Here is a 19,158-nt window from a genome sequence, read left to right on the forward strand (position 1 = left end):
TTTTCCATCACAGGAACAGCAGGAAGTTCCTTGGCAAGGAACTTCCAATAAGCCCAAAAGTGGTACTTAGCTCTCAGTCAAGGCCAGGCATCAATGATGACAGTCTTAATCTTTCAGATAACCAACTAAACTAGCAGTTGAGAAAAACTGTTTTGCTTTCAATTCCTTTCTATATTATTCAGAAGATATAAAAGCTTTTTTGTATTTTGTTTGTTTGTTTGGTTTTTTGGCAGAAAAAAGTAAGGAAAGACAAAAGTAAGTTCAAGACTGCAAACTGTGGTTCCAAAGTTTATGGTCAGGGGCTCAAGTCTTAACTACCCTAAACACACCACACACACACACACACACACACACACACACACACACACACACACACACACACACACTGCAAACTGTGGTTCCAAAGTTTATGGTCAGGGGCTCAAGTCTTACCTACCCTAAACACACACCACACACACACACACACACACACACACACCCCTCAAACTCTATATCTCCATTCCTATTCCAACTCTTCCTGCTTAAAATTCTAACCTGGCCTGAGGGGTGGCACAGCAGTAGGGTGTTTGCCTTGCATGAGACTGGCCTAGGACCGACCATGGTTCAATTCCCTGGCATTTCATATAGTCCCCCAAGCCAGGAGCGATTCCTAAGCGTATAGCCAGGAGTAACCCCTGAACGTCACTGGGTATAATCCAAAAACCAAAAATAAAAAAATAAAAAATTCTAACCTAGAAGACATAAGATAGGGTTTTGGTAGTAAAGAAATAACACAATTATTTCATATCTCATAAGTATTTCATAAAATGGCTAAAATATTAATTACACTACAAATTGACTGTCATCATTGTATCAATGGCATAAGATCATTTCCAATGTGGTTTTACTTTTTTTTGTTGTTTTTTTTTTGTTTGTTTGTTTGTTTTGTTTTTGAGTCACACCTGGCAGGCAGTGCTCAGAGGTTATTCCTGGCTCCACGCTCAGAAATCGCTCCTGGCATGCTCAGGGGACCATATGGAACACCGGGATTCAAACCAATGACCTTCTGCACGAAAGGCAAATGCCTTACCTCCATGCTATCTCTCCGGCCCCTAATTTTTTTTTTTTTTTTAAAACAACTTTGCTGACTTTTCTGAAGAACAAGCTAGGAAACATCTCTTACTAATGCCTAAAGAATACCTGTTTGGAGCATGGTTGATGTGGACCAACTTTTCACTTCTTGATTGACTTCTACTAATGTTTTGTAACTTTTCACAAAATCAGCCTAACCAATTATTCAACTATTAAATATCTGCACTCTCAGAGCTCAGGAAAAACGATCTGGATGTGCAGATTCTTTAAGTGTTGTTCAACTGCTATTGGATATGCGACTTTAAGAATTCCAAGGCGTGCCATACTAAAAAACATAGCCACCGACTCTGCTTTTTCATACTTTAAATCTTCATTAAATGAGTATTCATAGAGAGTGTTTTCCAGAGATCCCTCAGACATATTTAGAAAATCATCCTGGCTTATAAATAAATCTCCTGCAGATTTATTGTGTGGATGTCTGAAGAGATGGATCAAACCATGCCACCAAGATGCCTTTCAAATTCTATCTATGAGCTACTTAGGTCTTCGAGGTTGTAGACTCAGATCTAGTTGTGTCATTCTCCACCTAAATAAATAAGTACACTCATGTCGATTTTTTTTAACTTTTCTAGATTGTCATTCCCACTGCCTTCTTTTTTGCTTTCTACTATATAAACTTCCTGAAATGTTGCAGGAAGGGTGAGAAAAAGACTTATGCCATACATAACCTTCAAGAGAGAGATTTTGCCTCTCTGACGAAAAGAGAAGAAACATAAAAACATTAGAATGATCTTTAAAACCAAACTAAAACAGAGCTTCAGACAATAAAGCATTAAGATAGAAATATCTTATTGATTACCACTAATTTTATAATTGTTATAATTTATGACAAATTAAGATTACCAGTCAAATAGAAGCATATGCTTATATATATTTATATGGTTACCTATTTTATTTTATTTATTTTGAGGGGGTCAAACCCGGAAGCGCTCAAGGGTTACTCCTGGCACTGCACTCAGAAATCTCTCTTGGCAGGCATGGGGACCATATGGGATGCCAGGATTAGAACCACCTTCTGTCTGGCTGCGTGCAAGGCAAATGCTCTTCCGCTATGCTATCTCTCTGGTCCCAACATGGCTACCTATTTTAGAATTAAACTGACATTAAAAATTCTTGGTGGCAGTTGGTTCTTAAATCCACATAAACTTTTTCTTTTTTATATTTTTGTTTTTGGGGGTCATACCAAGTGATGCTGAAGGGTTACTCCTGGCTATGTGCTCAAAATTTGCTCCTGTTTTGGGGGACCAAATGGGATGCCAGGGATACAACCGAGGTCCATTCTGGATCAGCTGCAAGCAAGGCAAACACCCTACCATTGTGCTATCGCTCTGGCCCATACATAAACGTTTTCAATTAATTTATTTTTCTAATCATGATATAATTGTCTGTAATACAGAAAGAAAATCAAGACTCGTCAAAGGAACATTTAAGTCTTAGATAGTTCATAAATCTAGTGCAATTAAAATAACCACCATTAAAAGTATAAGGAGTTTGTTTACTTTTATTGACATACAAATACAAATCTATTCTCAATTTTCACTCTATACTGAATTAATGAAATATTGATATATAATTAATGGTAATAATATCATTATAAATTACCTTTAATGCAGTAATTTAAAGCCTTACAATTATGTTAATTAGCACTAACTACTTTTAAAATTATAGAACGTTAAATATGCAATAAAATTCAAGCCATCTAACAGTGCTATATGTATTTTAATTAATTTACAATTTATATAAAATATATTTTATACAGAATTTTAGTTTTATGATTAAAATTTTATCATAAATATACTATCCTTTGTTTTTTTACCATATGCTAGATTGCCTCACTAAAATACAGCAATCTTTCCTATGTTTCAGACAATTTTTCAAATTATATTTTATTTCAATTTTCAATGATAATAGTATTGTGCTGAGAAGGTATACTATTATATTTATAACAAATCTCATGTTGACAGGAAAATTGTTTTCAATTGTCTGCAATTTTTGCAGTAGACATACTTTCTGTCACATACAAATATATCTCTGGAATATATTCCTTAAAATAACATTCCTGAAAGTGAAAAATATAAAGTTTTATGTATATTATCAAACTAAGATAATTTGGTATTTAAATGTCCATAAGTTTACTCTTCTACCAAAATATATTATACAGCATTGTCTTTAATGGTCATTACTGTTTTATTTATTCCAACCTAACAAGTCAAATATAACCCTTAAATATTTTAATTTGCATTAATTGATTTGCCACGCTGAAAATATTTTCTATTTTAGTTCTGGGTTTATTTATAACGGTCAGTTTTTCTAATAGATTGCAGTTCTGGAAAATATGGGGGGTTCTGGAAAATATGTCTTAAATAACCTATACAGATTGGTTTTTTTTCTTTTTCTTTTAGCACCCCCTTACACAGATTGTTTTAAAAGTTTTCAACTTCCTTAGTATGGTATGTGTCATTAACACATTAGTTTTAACTTTTGTATAGTCAAATTGATCAGTATTATACTTACTAACATGGCTTAATGGTCACTTGTCCGGAGATCATCAAAGTATTTAGCTCAATAATTGCATGGCATATGGGTACCTTTGTTAATTACCCTGTTTTCACTCAACCATGGTTCATAATTCCAGGGAAACTATCCTGGTTACCACTATACTTCAATACCTAAATCATTGTATTTTCCCTATCAGACATTCAACTAGCCATTGATAAATTTAAAAATGGCTTCTATTAAAATCTGTTAAAGTCCTCAAGTGAATGCACTTTGTATTATAAAATATACCCTTTTGGGAAACCCTACTGGAAATAAAGAGGCAAGGCACTTGGGGAAGAAGGAAAATAAAATAACAGGCCAAAAAGGAACAAAGCTTTCCTAGAACAAATTTATTGTGGTGGTGGTTTGTTTATTTGTTTGGGGTTTTTTTGGCCACTCTCAGAAGTGTTCAGTGTTTACTCGTGCTTTGGCGCTCAGAAACCATTCCTGACAGAGCTTAGGAAAACATTATATAGTACTAGGGAGAAAACGTAGATGAGAAATATGTAAGGCAATTGCTTTACCCAATGTACTGTAGCTCCTATATTTACTTTTAAATAAGCAAAAGGATTAAAATGTGAGGTGAGCAAAATCCATTTTTAGAAATTTTATGCAAACAGAAAAGTTAATAATGTGTATGTGTGCTTATTGGGGAAAGTACACATAGAAGTTATGCCTCTTGTTACATTAAAAATATAAAGGCCAAGGAAATAATATCTTTGAAGTGTCATACATGGCTATTATATGGTTTGGTTATCATACCACTATACTTTAAAGTATTAGTTTATGATCTGAAGAGAAAGCTCAGCAGGCAGAGAGCGTTTGTCTTACAAACTGCCACCCTGGATTCAATCCCCAGTATCCGTTATGGTTCCGCAAGCCCACCAGGAGAGACCCTAAGCAAAGAGCGAGGAGTATGTCCTGAACATAGCTTTTAAGTGAGACCCAAAAAACAACACCCCAACCAGAGAGTGCGTTTTATAAAATTAAAGTATAATTCAGAAAATGTATTTTAAAATATTGGCTATGGCAATTGCTTTCAGAAATAAACAATCCCACGTCATCTTTTTTTTTTTTTAAGTGTTTTAGAAGACACCCAGCAGTGCTCAGAACTAATTCCTGATTCTGCACTCAGAAATTAATCCTGGTGGTGCATGGGGGAACATATCAGATGTTGTGAAATAAAATTAGGTAAGTTTTGTGCATTCAAACATCCTCCCTACACAATGCACATCTTTCTAAACCCAATGCCTCTTGATATTATTGGTAGACTAATTCAGTAGCTTTCAAGTTAGATTAAATCTTAACCATTTATAGTATTTGGGGGGGGGGGGTCAGAGGTGCATCAAGTTATGCTCAGGGATTATTTCTAATTTGACACTCAGGAGTCACTTTTTTTTTTCTGGTTTTTGGGTCACACCCGGCAGTGCTCAGGGGTTACTCCTGGCTCCATGCTCAGAAATTGCTCCTGGCAGGCATGGGGGACCATATGGGACGCCGGGATTCGAACCGATGACCTTCTGCATGAAAGGCAAACACCTTACCTCCATGCTATCTCTCCGGCCCCAGGAGTCACTCTTTTTTTTTTAATTCCATTTTTTTTATTTATTTAAACACCTTAATTACATACATGATTGTGTTTGGGTTTCAGTCATGTAAAGAACACCACCCATCACCAGTGCAACATTCCCATCACCAATGTCCCAAGTCTCCCTCCTCCCCACCCGACCCCCGCCTGTACACTAGACAGGCTCTCCATTTTCCTCATACATTCTCGTTATTAGGACAGTTCAAAATGTAGTTATTTCCCTAACTAAACTCATCACTATTTTTGGTGAGCTTCCTGAGGTGAGCTGAACTTCCAGCTCTTTTCCCTTTTGTGTCTGAAAATTATTATTACAAGGGTGTCTTTCATTTTTCTTAAAACCCATAGATGAGTGAGACCATTCTGCGTTTTTTCTCTCTCTCTCTGACTTATTCACTCAGCATAATAGATTCCGTGTACATCCATGTATAGGAAAATTTCATGACTTCATCTCTCCTGACAGCTGCATAATATTCCATTGTGTATATGTACCACAGTTTCTTTAGCCATTCGTCTGTTGAAGGGCATCTTGGTTGTTTCCAGAGTCTTGCTATGGTAAATAGTGCTGCAATGAATATAGGTGTAAGGAAGGGATTTTTGTATTGTATTTTTGTGTTCCTAGGGTATATTCCTAGGAGTGGTATGGCTGGATCGTATGGGAGCTCTATTTCCAGTTTTTGGAGGAATCTCCATATTGCTTTCCATAAAGGTTGAACTAGACGGCATTCCCACCAGCAGTGGATAAGAGTTCCTTTCTCTCCACATCCCCGCCAACACTGTTTATTCTCATTCTTTGTGATGTGTGCCATTCTCTGTGGTGTGAGGTGGTATCTCATCGTTGTTTTGATTTGCATCTCCCTGATGTTTAGTGATGTGGAACATTTTTTCATGTATCTTTTGGCCATGTGTATTTCTTCTTTGTCAAAGTGTCTGTTCATTTCTTCTCCCCATTTTTTTGATGGGGTTAGATGTTTTTTCTTGTAAAGTTCTGTCAGTGCCTTGTATATTTTGGAGATTAGCCCCTTATCTGATGGGTATTGGGTGAATAGTTTCTCCCACTCAGTGGGTGGCTCTTGTATCCTGGGCACTATTTCCTTTGAGGTGCAGAAGCTTCTCAGCTTAATATATTCCCATCTGTTAATCTCTGCTTTCACTTGCTTGGAGAGTGCAGTTTCCTCCTTGAAGATGCCTGTATGTCCTGGAGTGTTTTGCCTATGTGCTGTTCTATATATCTTATGGTTTTGGGGCTGATATCGAGGTCTTTAATCCATTTGGATTTTACCTTCGTACATGATGTTAGCTGGGGGTCTAAGTTCAATTTTTTGCAAGTGGCTATCTGTAGCATGAAATAATTAATGACGGGGCTGGATGGCGATGGATGGAGGCCTTTGTGCTTAGGCCCCAGCAACGTGGCTTCATTCCCATCCAGCTGGCGGGTTCCAGGCCCAGGTGATTGGCGTAATCAAGACTCACTCACAGGCAGGCTTCAGGAAGCATTAACTTTATTCATACCCTATTCACCACATGTGTGTGGCCTATCTCATAACCTTTTAAGCACTAGTTATTCTTGGCCCTGCATCTAAACTCCTTTCAGCCATCTTCCTCAGAGCGCCCAGCAGCGCAAAAAGGGCAAAGAGCCAAAAAGGGGCAAAAAGCCAAAAGGGGCCGAATTCCCTTGGTCCAAGCCTTATATAACATTTCCCAGACCCCTCCCAGGAATGGGAGGGTCTAGCAGGTAAGGTTACACCTACTATCTGGTTCCCAAGACCCCTCCCAGAAGTGGGTGGGTCTAGGGTCTTAAATAGGTACACCCACATTTCCTCCTTTTCTTAATATATTTATGCACCAACGTAATAGAGTGAAAATTAATATACCAGCCCTTTTCAAAAACATATTTTTGCAAAATATACTCTACACCTGTAACCTAAAATTCTATTAATGCTTTTTTTTACCAAGCACTATTCCGGAACTTTTATGTTCCTATACTTTTAAACTATATTGGGGGAACTTCCAATGTTCCTATACCTTTCCTATACACAAGTACTTCAGCATACATGCATAACATACATTTTAAAAACAGGCTAAGTACATTAAAATACACAGTAAAACATTTTGCAATAGAAAATATTAACTTTGAAAGACAACAAAACACATTTAAATCATAAAGAAAATGACTAAGACAAAGATGCAGGTGGTTAGAAATTAGATGTTAAACTGTATTACCTTCCTTTTATTTTTATTTTTTTAACCACTAACTAACTAAAAGTTATTCCATCACCAACTATGAGTAAACTATAAAATTACCTGCTAAGTTTCTACACCTAAAATCATAGTTTAAATGATTAATTTGTTTCACGCTGATCTCACCACGTTGATTTCACCATGTGGCTTTTGTAAATTTTTAGATTTTAGATGCTGGTTTGTTCCACGCTGATCTCACCACGTGGCTTCTGTAAACTTTTAAAGTTCAGATGTTGGTTTGTCCCACGCTGATTTTACCACGTGGCTTCCTTTCAGTTTCAGGCCCCGCAGACGGTTCTGTAGACCATGAGGTCGCGGGTTCCGCTGCCCGCTGCCGGTTTGCTGGAGGGTGGATTCCAAGTTTTTCGCTTTTCTGGGCCAAGCTGAGCCCAGCCCAGCCCAGCCCAGCCCAGCCCAGCCGAGCCGAGCCGCTTGGAGCTTTTTGCCGCTTTTTTCCTCCGGGCGCACTTTGGATGTTCAGAGTTCCAAGTGATTTAAACTAAAAGTTCAGTTCGAAATTTCCAAAGTCGAAATCCAAATTCAAGCCGCAGGTTATTTTCAGAAAATCAGTCCATTTTTAATAGTCTTTTTTTCCTCCTTTTCCAATTTAGACTTTTAATTAGTTTTCGTACAGGCCGAGGTTTTTGTTTTTTGTAACAAAGTCTCAGTTCTGGGCCTGGGCCTGGGCTGGAGGTGATGCAAACTTAAACCTTTCTCCTTCCAGTTGCCCTTCTGCCCCTAGAAGGGGTTGCGGCCATCTTTGAACATGGCTTCACGTGGCCAAACACTTTGGGCTGACTGCATCTGAACAAAGCGAAAATCAAACAGAAGAGCAGAAATCTCACCATTTTCGCTGTTTTCTTGGGTCCAGGATTCAGGTCAAAGTTCGGAGCGCCATTTGTAGCATGAAATAATTAACGACGGGGCTGGATGGCGATGGATGGAGGCCTTTGTGCTTAGGCCCCAGCCACGTGTCTTCATTCCCATCCAGCTGGCGGGTTCCAGGCCCAGGTGATCGGCGTAATCAAGACTCACTCACAGGCAGGCTTCAGGAAGCATTAACTTTATTCATACCCTATTCACCACATGTGTGTGGCCTATCTCATAACCTTTTAAGCACTAGTTATTCTTGGCCCTGCATCTAAACTCCTTTCAGCCATCTTCCTCAGAGCGCCCAGCAGCGCAAAAAAGGCAAAGAGCCAAAAAGGGGCAAAAAGCCAAAAGGGGCCGAATTCCCTTGGTCTAAGCCTTATATAACATTTCCCAGACCCCTCCCAGGAATGGGAGGGTCTAGCAGGTAAGGTTACACCTACTATCCGGTTCCCAAGACCCCTCCCAGAAGTGGGTGGGTCTAGGGTCTTAAATAGGTACACCCACAGCTATCCAATTGTGCCAACACCACTTGTTGAAGAGGCTTTCCCTGCTCCATTTAGTATTTCCTGCTCCTTTATCAAAAATTAGGTGATTGTATGTCTGGGGAATATTTTCTGAGTATTCAAGCCTATTCCACTGATCTGAGGGCCTGTCCTTATTCCAATACTGTTGAGTTAAATAATTAAGGATGATGCTGGATGGCGATGGACGGAGGTGGATTTCTCTGTCTGCCATCCCAGGCCACGTGGCTCAGCAACCCCATGAACCTGCGAGTTTCAGGCCCAGGTAAAACGCGAAATCACTCACTCACAGGCAGGCTTCAGGAAGAATCATCTTTATTTATGCCCTAGCCACCACATGTGTGGGGCCTATCTCATAAACTTTCAAGCATACAGCCATTCTAGGCTTGCCCTGCGTCTTATCCTCTTTCAGCCATCTCACTCAGAGAGCCCACCAGGGCCAAAAGGCAAAAGCCCCTAATCCCCTGGCTTCCGGGTTTATCTACCTATTCCAAGACCCCTCCCAGGAATGGGCCGGGCTTAGCAGGTAAGGTCACACCTATTATCCGATTCCCAAGACCCCTCCCAGAAATGGGTGGGTCTCAGGTCGCTACACGTAAATTCAGGGTGGAGTAACACAATACCATGCTGTTTTGATAACTATTGCTTTGTAGTACAGTTTAAAGTTGGGGAAAGTAATTCCTCCCATATTCTTTTTCCCAATGATTGCTTTAGCTATTCGTGGGTGTTTATTGTTCCAAATGAATTTCAAAAGTGTCTAATCCACTTCTTTGAAGAATGTCATGGGTATCTTTAGAGGGATGGCATTAAATCTGTATAATGCCTTGGGGAGTATTGCCATTTTGATGATGTTAATCCTGCCAATCCATGAGCAGGGTATGTGTTTCCATTTCCGTGTGTCCTCTCTTATTTCTTGGAGCAGAGTTTTATACTTTTCCTTGTATAGGTCCTTCACATATTTAGTCAAGTTGATTCCAAGATATTTGAGTTTGTGTGGCACTATTGTGAATGGGGTTATTTTCTTAATGTCCATTTCATCCTTATTACTATTGGTGTATAGAAAGGCCATTGAGGTCCCGGAGAGATAGCACAGCAGCGTTTGCCTTGCAAGCAGCCGATCCAGGACCAAAGGTGGTTGGTTCAAATCCCGGTGTCCCATATGGTCCCCCGTGCCTGCCAGAAGCTATTTCTGAGCAGACAGCCAGGAGTAACCCCTGAGCATTGCCGGGTGTGGCCCAAAAACCAAAAAAAAAAAAAAAAAAAAAAAAGAAAGGCCATTGATTTTTGTGTGTTAATTTTGTAGCCTGCCACCTTGCTATATGAGTCTATTGTTTCTAGAAGCTTTTTGATAGAGTCTTTAGGGTTTTCTAAGTAGAGTATCATGTCATCTGCAAACAGTGAGAGCTTGACTTCTTCCTTTCCTATCTGGATTCCCTTGATATCCTTTTCTTGCCTAATCGCTATAGCAAGTACTTCCAGTGCTATGTTGAATAGGAGTGGTGAGAGAGGACAGCCTTGTCTTGTGCCAGAATTTAGAGGGAAGGCTTTTAGTTTTTCTCCATTGAGGATAATATTTGCCACTGGCTTGTGGTAGATGGCCTTCACTATATTGAGAAAGGTTCCCTCCATTCCCATCTTGCTGAGAGTTTTGATCAAGAATGGGTGTTGGACCTTATCAAATGCTTTCTCTGCATCTATTGATATGATCATGTGGTTTTTATTTTTCTTGTTATTGATGTTGTGTATGATGTTGATAGATTTATGGATGTTAAACCATCCTTGCATTCCTGGGATAAAACCTACTTGATCGTAGTGGATGATCTTCTTTTTTTTTTTTTTTTTTTTTTTGGTTTTTGGGTCACACCCGGCAGTGCTCAGGGGTTTTTCCTGGCTCCGTGCTCAGAAATTGCTCCTGGCATGCACGGGGGACCATATGGGACGCCGGGATTCGAACTGATGACCTTCTGCATGAAAGGTAAACGCCTTACCTCCATGCTATCTCTCCGGCCCCGTGGATGATCTTCTTAACGAGGCATTGAATCCTATTTGCCAGGATTTTGTTGAGGATCTTTGCATCTGCATTTATCAGCGATATTGGTCTGTAATTTTCTTTTTTTGTAGCATCTCTGTCTGATTTAGGTATCAAGGTGATGTTGGCTTCATAAAAGCTATTTGGAAGTGTTTCTGCTTGTTCAATTTCATGAAAGAGTCTTGCCAAGATTGGCAGTAGTTCCTCTTGGAAAGTTTGATAGAATTCATTAGTGAATCCATCTGGACCTGGGCTTTTGTTTTTCGGCAGACATTTGATTACTGTTTTAATTTCATCAATGGTGATGGGGGTGTTTAGATATGCTACATCCTCTTCCTTCAACCGTGGAAGATTATAAGAGTCCAAGAATTTATCCATTTCTTCCAGGTTCTCATTTTTAGTGGCGTAGAGTTTTTCAAAGTAGTTTCTGATTACCCTTTGAATCTCTGTCATATCAGTAGTGATCTCTCCTTTTTCATTCCTGATACGAGTTATCAAGTTTCTCTCTCTCTCTTTCTTTGTTAGGTTTGCCAGTGGTCTATCAATCTTGTTTATTTTTTCAAAGAACCAACTTCTGCTTTCGTTGAACTTTCGGATTGTTTTTTGGGTTTCCACTTCATTGATTTCTGCTCTCAGCTTTGTTATTTCCTCTGTCTTCCTAGTCTTGGGTCCTTTTGTTGAGCACTTTCTAGTTCTATTAGCTGTGTCATTAAGCTACTCAGGTAAGCTCCTTCTTCCTTCCTGATGTGTGCTTGCAAAGCTATAAATTTTCCTCTCAGTACTGCTTTTGCCGTGTCCCATAAGTTCTGATAGTTTGTGTCTTTATTGTCATTTGTTTCCAGGAACCTTTTTATTTCCTCCTTGATTTCATCTCGGACCCACTGGTTATTGAGCATGAGGCTGTTTAACTTCCAGGTGTTAAAGTGTTTCTTCTGAGTCCCTTTGGAGTTCACAAATAATTTCAGAGCCTTGTGGTCAGCGAAGGTAGTCTGCAAAATTTCTATCCTCTTGATCTAATGGAGGTATGTTTTATGTGCCAGCATGTAGTCTATCCTGGAGAATGTCCCATGTACATTGGAGAAGAATGTGTATCCAGGTTTCTGGGGATGGAGTGTCCTATATATATCCACTAGGCCTCTTTCTTCCATTTCTCTCCTCAGGTCTAGTATATTCTTGTTGGGTTTCAGTCTGGTTGACCTATCCAGTGTTGACAAAGCCGTGTTAAGGTCCCCCACAATTATTGTGTTGTTGTTGATATTATTTTTCAGATTTGTCAACAGTTGTATTAAATATTTTGCTGGCCCCTCATTCAGTGCATATATGTTTAGGAGAGTGAATTCTTCCTGCTCTACGTACCCCTTGATTAATATAAAATGTCCATCTTTGTCCCTTACAACCTTCCTGAGTATAAAGTTTGCATTATCTGATATTAGTATGGCCACTCCAGCTTTTTTATGGGTGTTGTTTGCTTGGATAATTTTTCTCCAGCCTTTTATTTTGAGTCTATGTTTGTTCTGACTATTCAGGTGCGTTTCTTGTAGGCAGCAGAAGGTTGGATTGAGTTTTTTGATCCATTTAGAAACTCTGTGTCTCTTAACTGGTGCATTTAGTCCATTGACGTTGAGAGAAAGAATTGTCCTGGGATTTAACGCCATCTTTATTTCGAAATTTGGTGTGTCTTTTGGGTAGTCTTGTCTTAGATCAGGTCTTTCAGTTTTTCTCTTAAGGCTGGTTTTGTGTCTGTGAAGTTTCTGAGCTGTTTTTTGTCTGTGAAACCATGTATTCTTCCGTCAAACCGGAAAGTGAGTTTTGCTGGGTATAGTATTCTGGGTGAAGCATTCATTTCATTCAGTTTTGTCACAATATCCACCACTGCTTTCTGGCATTGAGTGTTTCTGGTGACAGGTCTGCTGTAAATCTCAGGGAAGCTTGCTTGAACGTGATTTCCCCTTTTGATCTTGCTGTTTTCAGAATTCTGTCTCTATCTGTGGGATTTGTCATTGTGACTAGGATGTGTCTTGGGGTGGTTTTTCTGGGGTCTCTTTTGGTTGGTACTCTTCAGGCATGCAGGATTTGATCACATATATTCTTTAGCTCTGGAAGTTTCTCTTTAATGATGTTCTTGACCGTTGATTCTTCCTGGAAATTTTCTTCCTGGGTCTCTGGGACTCCAATGATTCTTAAGTTGTTTCTGTTGATCTTATCATAGACTTCTATTTTCATCTGTTCCCATTCTTTGACTAATTTTTCCATTGTCTGCTCATTTGCTTTAAGTTTTTTGTCCAATCTCTCCTGCTGTATGGAATTGTTATGTATCTCATCTTCCACAGCACCAAGTCTATTCTCAGCTTCTGATACCCTGTCCCAGAGCTTATCCATTTTGTCATTCACTTCGTTTACTGACTTTTTCAGTCCTGTTAGTTGACATGTTATTTCAGTTTGGAGTTTTGTGATTTCTGTCTTCATATTTTCTTGGTTCTTATTAGTGTTCTGTTCAACTCGATCCATGGTTTCTTGGAGTCCGTTGAGCATCTTCCATATTGCTAGTCTAAAGTCCTTATCTGAGAGGTTGATTAGTTGGTTGGTCATTATCTGGTCTTCAGAATTGTCATCTTCATTCTCTATGTCTGATGCTGGCCTGCGTTGTTTCCCCATTGTCACACTTGTATTGTGGGTTTTTCTACGTGTTGTGGTGGTATTCATTGTCTATATGATGCAGGCAGCACACTCCTCTGACTCCTCCCTTTCTGGATGGGCTGACTTGCCTCTAAGGGAGGGGAGTCCTCCGTGGATGAAGCCTCACACTGGGTCAAATCTTAGGCCCGAGCATGCAACAGAGAAGACAGTCCAGAGAGAAATGTTTGCTTCTGTGATATAGCACTGTTCTTAATGTAATTTTTTCTTCTTGTTGCAATGGTGTTCTTTCCTTAGAAAGAGTGCACAGCCGCGTAGCGAAGCGGAGCGGCAATGCTCCGCTGGAGCCTCTTTTTGCCCCACTCGCAAGAGTTTCACGCAAGAGGACAGTATACAGACATATACAGGTCAAACTCACAGTTTTTCACAGTTGGGCCCCACTGGGCCGGTGTACTTTCATGGATTTTCCCCGCCTGGTGTCACACACAGGGAGCCGGCTTTTGCAAAGTCTTGCCGGTTTTCATGCTCTGAAGTCCCTCCCTGAAAATGGCCTCTGGGCGAGCGAGTTTTCTGGAGCCTCTTTTTGCCCCACTCGCAAGAGTTTCACGCAAGAGGACAGTAGACAGACATATACAGGTCAAACTCACAGTTTTTCACAGTTGGGCCCCACTGGGCCGGTGTACTTTCATGGATTTTCCCCGCCTGGTGTCACACACAGGGAGCCGGCTTTTTTCCAGGAGTCACTCTTGATGGGCTCAGTAAACCATATGAGATGATGAAGGTAGAACCCAGGTTGGCCACATACAAGGCAAGTATCTTCCCCATACCAGTATCTTCCCCACTATACTAGTGCTCTAGCCCCATTCACCATTTTGACAAGAGACAAATAGAAGATACTAGAATCTGATAAGATAGATCTAATGGGACCTATGTTTGCAGAGTTAACAGGACTATAGTATAACCCACCAAGGTTATTCAGTGTATGCCAACCACACCTAAGATTGAAATTGAAAATCTCTAAAGGTTTAGAAGAGAGTGAAAGATATTATTTTGGTTTTTGGGCCACAGTCAGTGACATTCAGGAGTTACTCCTGGCTCTGAACTCAGAAATTGCTCCTGAAAAATAAAGGAAATTCTCCTGGTTCAGGGGACCATATGGGACACCAAGGGATCAAAACATGGTCTGTGCAAAGCAGCACGCGTGAAAGGCAAATGCCCTACTACTGCACCACTGCTGCAGCCCCGGAAGATATTCTTAACAAGATTTTACTGCTTCTTGAACCAACAACACACTAACTGCTCTTACTCCATCTATATTCAAATATAAATTTAATTATGAAACACCATTGAGTTGAGAGTCACTAACATAAAAATCAAAAGCTTAATGTAGACTTGTGTAATAAAACTGCCAAAGCAAAACCTGATTTTTTAAAACATGGACATAACTCAATTGTGGAAAACATTAATTTTATTTCTTATTTTCTTACCTAGTAATTCATACAAAGAATTTAGAATTGATTTCCAAGATTCTCCTGCTTCTCTCCCAGCCACATCAGCAAAGTGTGCAGCGCTGCTGTAGACATGCAGCCTGTCTATACACTCTAACACAAGGTTGATCATTCCCTGGAAAGGTAAAAAAAAATCAATTTCAAAACTGAATCAGCTCACCCACACATGATAAACTGATTAAAAATTAAAAATCTGACTGAAAGTTGGTTAATTATAAAAGTAAATGATTGCTTTAAGTATAGGTAGAAATTACTTGCATGTAAAATGAAATAAAATTTTCTTGAACTAATCCCTATAGATTAAAAGACCTGTGTGATATTCTCAAAAAGAAGTAAAGCTCATGATATTATAGTTTCCCCATGTCAAAGTTTACTAGTGAGTCAATAACTATATGTTTTATTATAAGTTAATGAAGGGGTTCAGAATATGCCAACTGAAAATATGCCACTATAGATTATTTTGAGCTGAAAGCAATTAAAAAATTGAGGTAAGAAAATGTTCTCCCTTTCTCAATCTGGACTTTAATCTGCCTAGAAATTGCACAAATAATCTAAATAACAAACTTTACTAACTAGTCTTTATCTTCTAGGAGTTTCTTCTAGGCACTACTCCATACTTTAGCTACCCTCAATTTGCAGTACTTAGAAATTCAAAATCTCTTACTTTGTCCATCTCTGCCAATGTATGTTCATTAATATACAGTATAAAATCAAATGAGAACTCCTTTGAGTTCCTCATTACTGACTACTTCCATGTATATGAAAAGATACATTAACAAAATTCTGTTTGCCTACTTTTCACTTTATTTTCATATTACCAAACCAATTATTGCTTGACTTATAGACAAATTGAAATAGTAGACTAGACTCGAGATCCTGCTCTATCCTTTCTTACAAAGCCCAATCCATTTTGGATTGGTTAATATAGATTCTATATTATAGAACATAATTCAACACTGCTTGAGTCTTTGTTTCTGGGGATCAAGTTCTAAAGCACCAAATAAGTATATTTTCTTTGTCCCATCTTCACCAAGTTTTCATTATTTGATTATCAATAGAATTGAAAAAGTATCTTCTATTAAAATTAATATTCATCAGTTCAGAAATACACATAACTACAGGATATATTCAAGGCCTGGTTCCCATGGAGAAATGCAGTAGTAAAGTATAATTCCTTTGACCAGTTTTCTGTCTCAGTCTCTGGACACAAAGGTATTAGAGAATTTGCTCCTCCTAGAAATTATTTTCCTACACAAAACGGAAAAGAAAGAAGATCACCTCTTCCTGGAAGAGATTCTGCCGGTTCTTTAGTGCTCGTAATCTGTTCTGCTTGTCTTCATGCTCTAACTGCTCATCTGGTGGGTGGAAGTAGCCAATTAGGTCCTGCAGACTTAGACTGACAGACTCTATTGGTAAATCCACTGTAGAGGCCTTTGCTTTTTTGCTGAGTGCATCAAGGCCCCTAAAAGAAATAGCAAACATTTCCTTATATCAGTGATTCACAATGATTTAATATTACTCTTATCTTTACAAAGAAAACATACAGAAAAGGTTCAAGACTGTAGAGAGTGTAAATATAGAACATAAGGCTCAGATGGCACTGCAGCAGCTATAATCCTAGCTCAAAACAACCATCACCACATATGGTCCCCTGAGTAAGGGATTACTCCTGAGCACAACGCCAGAAATAGTCACTGCTGAGCTCTTCAGGGAAGACCTCAAAGCATGAAACCCATCCACAAAGGAAAAATAGTAGTTTTCCTCAAATAGCAAACATCAATATAATCAAATAAGAAATGTCATGTACTGTTACGTACATAAGATACTATATTTTACATTACTAGGATGAGTAAAATATTTAGAGAAAAAGCTGAAGAGACTAGATACTTGTACAATATCTATAACATCAATCAAAGGTAGAAATATTTGAAAACAAAATTAGTTTCATCTTAAAACAGAGCATATGTTAAAGTAAAGGACATCTACAATTTTAAAAATCTATAATTTACTTATTTCTTCTCCAAAATAAGACAGAACAAATAAATTAAAATCTGCCAGTTTAAAAACACATTCTAGAGAAAAAAGGCCCAAATCTGCAACTAACCCCCACAAAGCATGATGACCACTAATTCTTCCCAGGTAAAATGATACCAGCTGACATCTTTGGGCATTCTCAGAATATGGGTGGGCAGATTCTCTGCCTGAAGGTACAGCAGCCAGAAGGCACTCTCTCCAACATAAAATTGGCCCACCCTCAAAATCGAGCCCTGTCAAGCTGCCAAGCTACCAAACTTTTCCAGATCTGTAGATGTTAGACCAAGCATCCACAAACATGGTCGCATGACCCTCCTACATTTTACATATAAATTACTTTATTTAACGACCATATCACATAGTTGACATATCATAACATAATTGTTTTCAGGTAAGTGGAGCAAAATTATTTAAAGGAAAAAGAAAAGAAAGAGTACAGAAACAAGAAATTTTGTGAAAAATATTCTCTCAATTAGATCATTTAAGGCATTGTAGAAAAATTTTGTAAGCTCTTATTGCTAGTTGATCATTCTATTACTTCTATTGTTTCTGAACATTAGGTTCCTGTGTTCCTATTTTAAATGTCTTGTATTCAGCTGCTAGATCTTCTAAGTAAGAGAAGGCAAAGGGATAATGCCTGCACTCACGCCAAAAAAAGTCCTGGTAATGTCAACACAAATACTGGCATACCTAGAGTTTTGGTCAAGTTGATGTCTCTGCAGAGAGCCCTATATGAGTGGTGAAGCAGGTAGATAGGTGAAGTGGCAATTGTGGGTAATGGGTGCAGCTGGCATGAATTTGGCAGATGCCTCTAAGTTTTAATACAATAAGACCAGTAGGATCTCAGAAAATTTGATGTGAAAATTGCATAGAAGAGCACAAAGCTCAGTGAGCATAAACAATAACACAGAAAGCTCAATTAAAGCAAACAGTCCAATAAATCTTTAGACAATTATTTTAGTATCACCATTAAAAGATAATGTGTGGCCAAAAACCAAAAATAAATAAATAAATAAAAATAAATATATATAATGTAGTATTTATACATTTAAAATTAAAAAATATATACAGCAAAAAAGAAAGTCTATATAGTACACATAATAAAATAATATGCAGAACATAATTTGAGCCATAACAAATTTAATATAAAATATTTGATTCCTTTTCAAATTTATCATAAAAATTGTACAAAAAGAAAATGCTTCAGAGGGGCCGGGCGGTGGCGCTGGAGGTAAGGTGCCTGCCTTGCCTGCGCTAGCCTAGGACGGACCGTGGTTCGATCCCCCGGCATCCCATATGATCCCCCAAGAAGCCAGGAGCAACTTCTGAGCGCATAGCCAGGAGTAACCCCTGAGCGTCACAGGGTGTGGCCCAAAAAAAAACCAAAAAAAAAAAAAAAAAAAAAAAAAAGAAAATGCTTCAGAAATCTAATGTTATTAGAATTTACATTTTATTAAAGTTTATGTGAAAATTAGTATATTTATAAATGCTAAAATGTTCAAAATAATATTGTAAATAAGCAGGTTTTTTACATTAAATATATTATTAAATCTATATATAATATTTCACTTTGGGTTTATAAATAGCAGAAATAGGAACACTGAATGACTAAAACTGTTTAACTGAAATTCCAAATCAATGTATCAATTGAATTCATTTGTAAGGCATATCATCTCTATAAGTACCATATTTGCCAGCGTATAAGACGACTGGGCGTATAAGACAACCCCCTAATTTTGCAGTTAAAACATAGGTTTAGGCCTATATTTGCTGTATCAGACAGAACATTCCTGTGCTGCAGCTAAGGCACTGTACCACAGTGAGTCAATCACAACAAGCAAAGGTTCAAAGGTTCTACTGTCATAGACGTCCTCTCTGACTCTGGCCAATCTGAGCAGGTTTTTTGACAGTGTAGATTCCGGTCCAGAACATTGTCTAATTTGCATGCAGAAAAGGCCTGCCTGGATTGGCTGAGTTAGAGAGGCGGTCCGAGCAGCCTGGCAGTGATTGGTGCAGGATCGAGTTGGAAAATTCGTTTTGTGGCAATATTCAGACAATTTTCGT

At 38.6% G+C, this 19,158-nt stretch overlaps 1 protein-coding gene across 1 annotated transcript in view; it reads right to left on the reverse strand.

The window, feature by feature from the left end:
* RYR2 (ryanodine receptor 2) overlaps positions 1-19,158 on the reverse strand; it is a 685,578-nt gene that overhangs the window by 324,481 nt on the left and 341,939 nt on the right. Inside the window, exons 15-16 of the mRNA XM_049789034.1 lie at positions 16,339-16,522; positions 15,040-15,175 (exon numbers count right to left, since the gene is read on the reverse strand). Coding sequence (XP_049644991.1) covers positions 15,040-15,175; positions 16,339-16,522 — 320 coding nt within the window. The remainder of the gene's footprint in view (positions 1-15,039; positions 15,176-16,338; positions 16,523-19,158) is intronic.

This window comes from Suncus etruscus, chromosome 15, assembly GCF_024139225.1.
Source record: "Suncus etruscus isolate mSunEtr1 chromosome 15, mSunEtr1.pri.cur, whole genome shotgun sequence".
NCBI lineage: Eukaryota > Metazoa > Chordata > Mammalia > Eulipotyphla > Soricidae > Suncus > Suncus etruscus.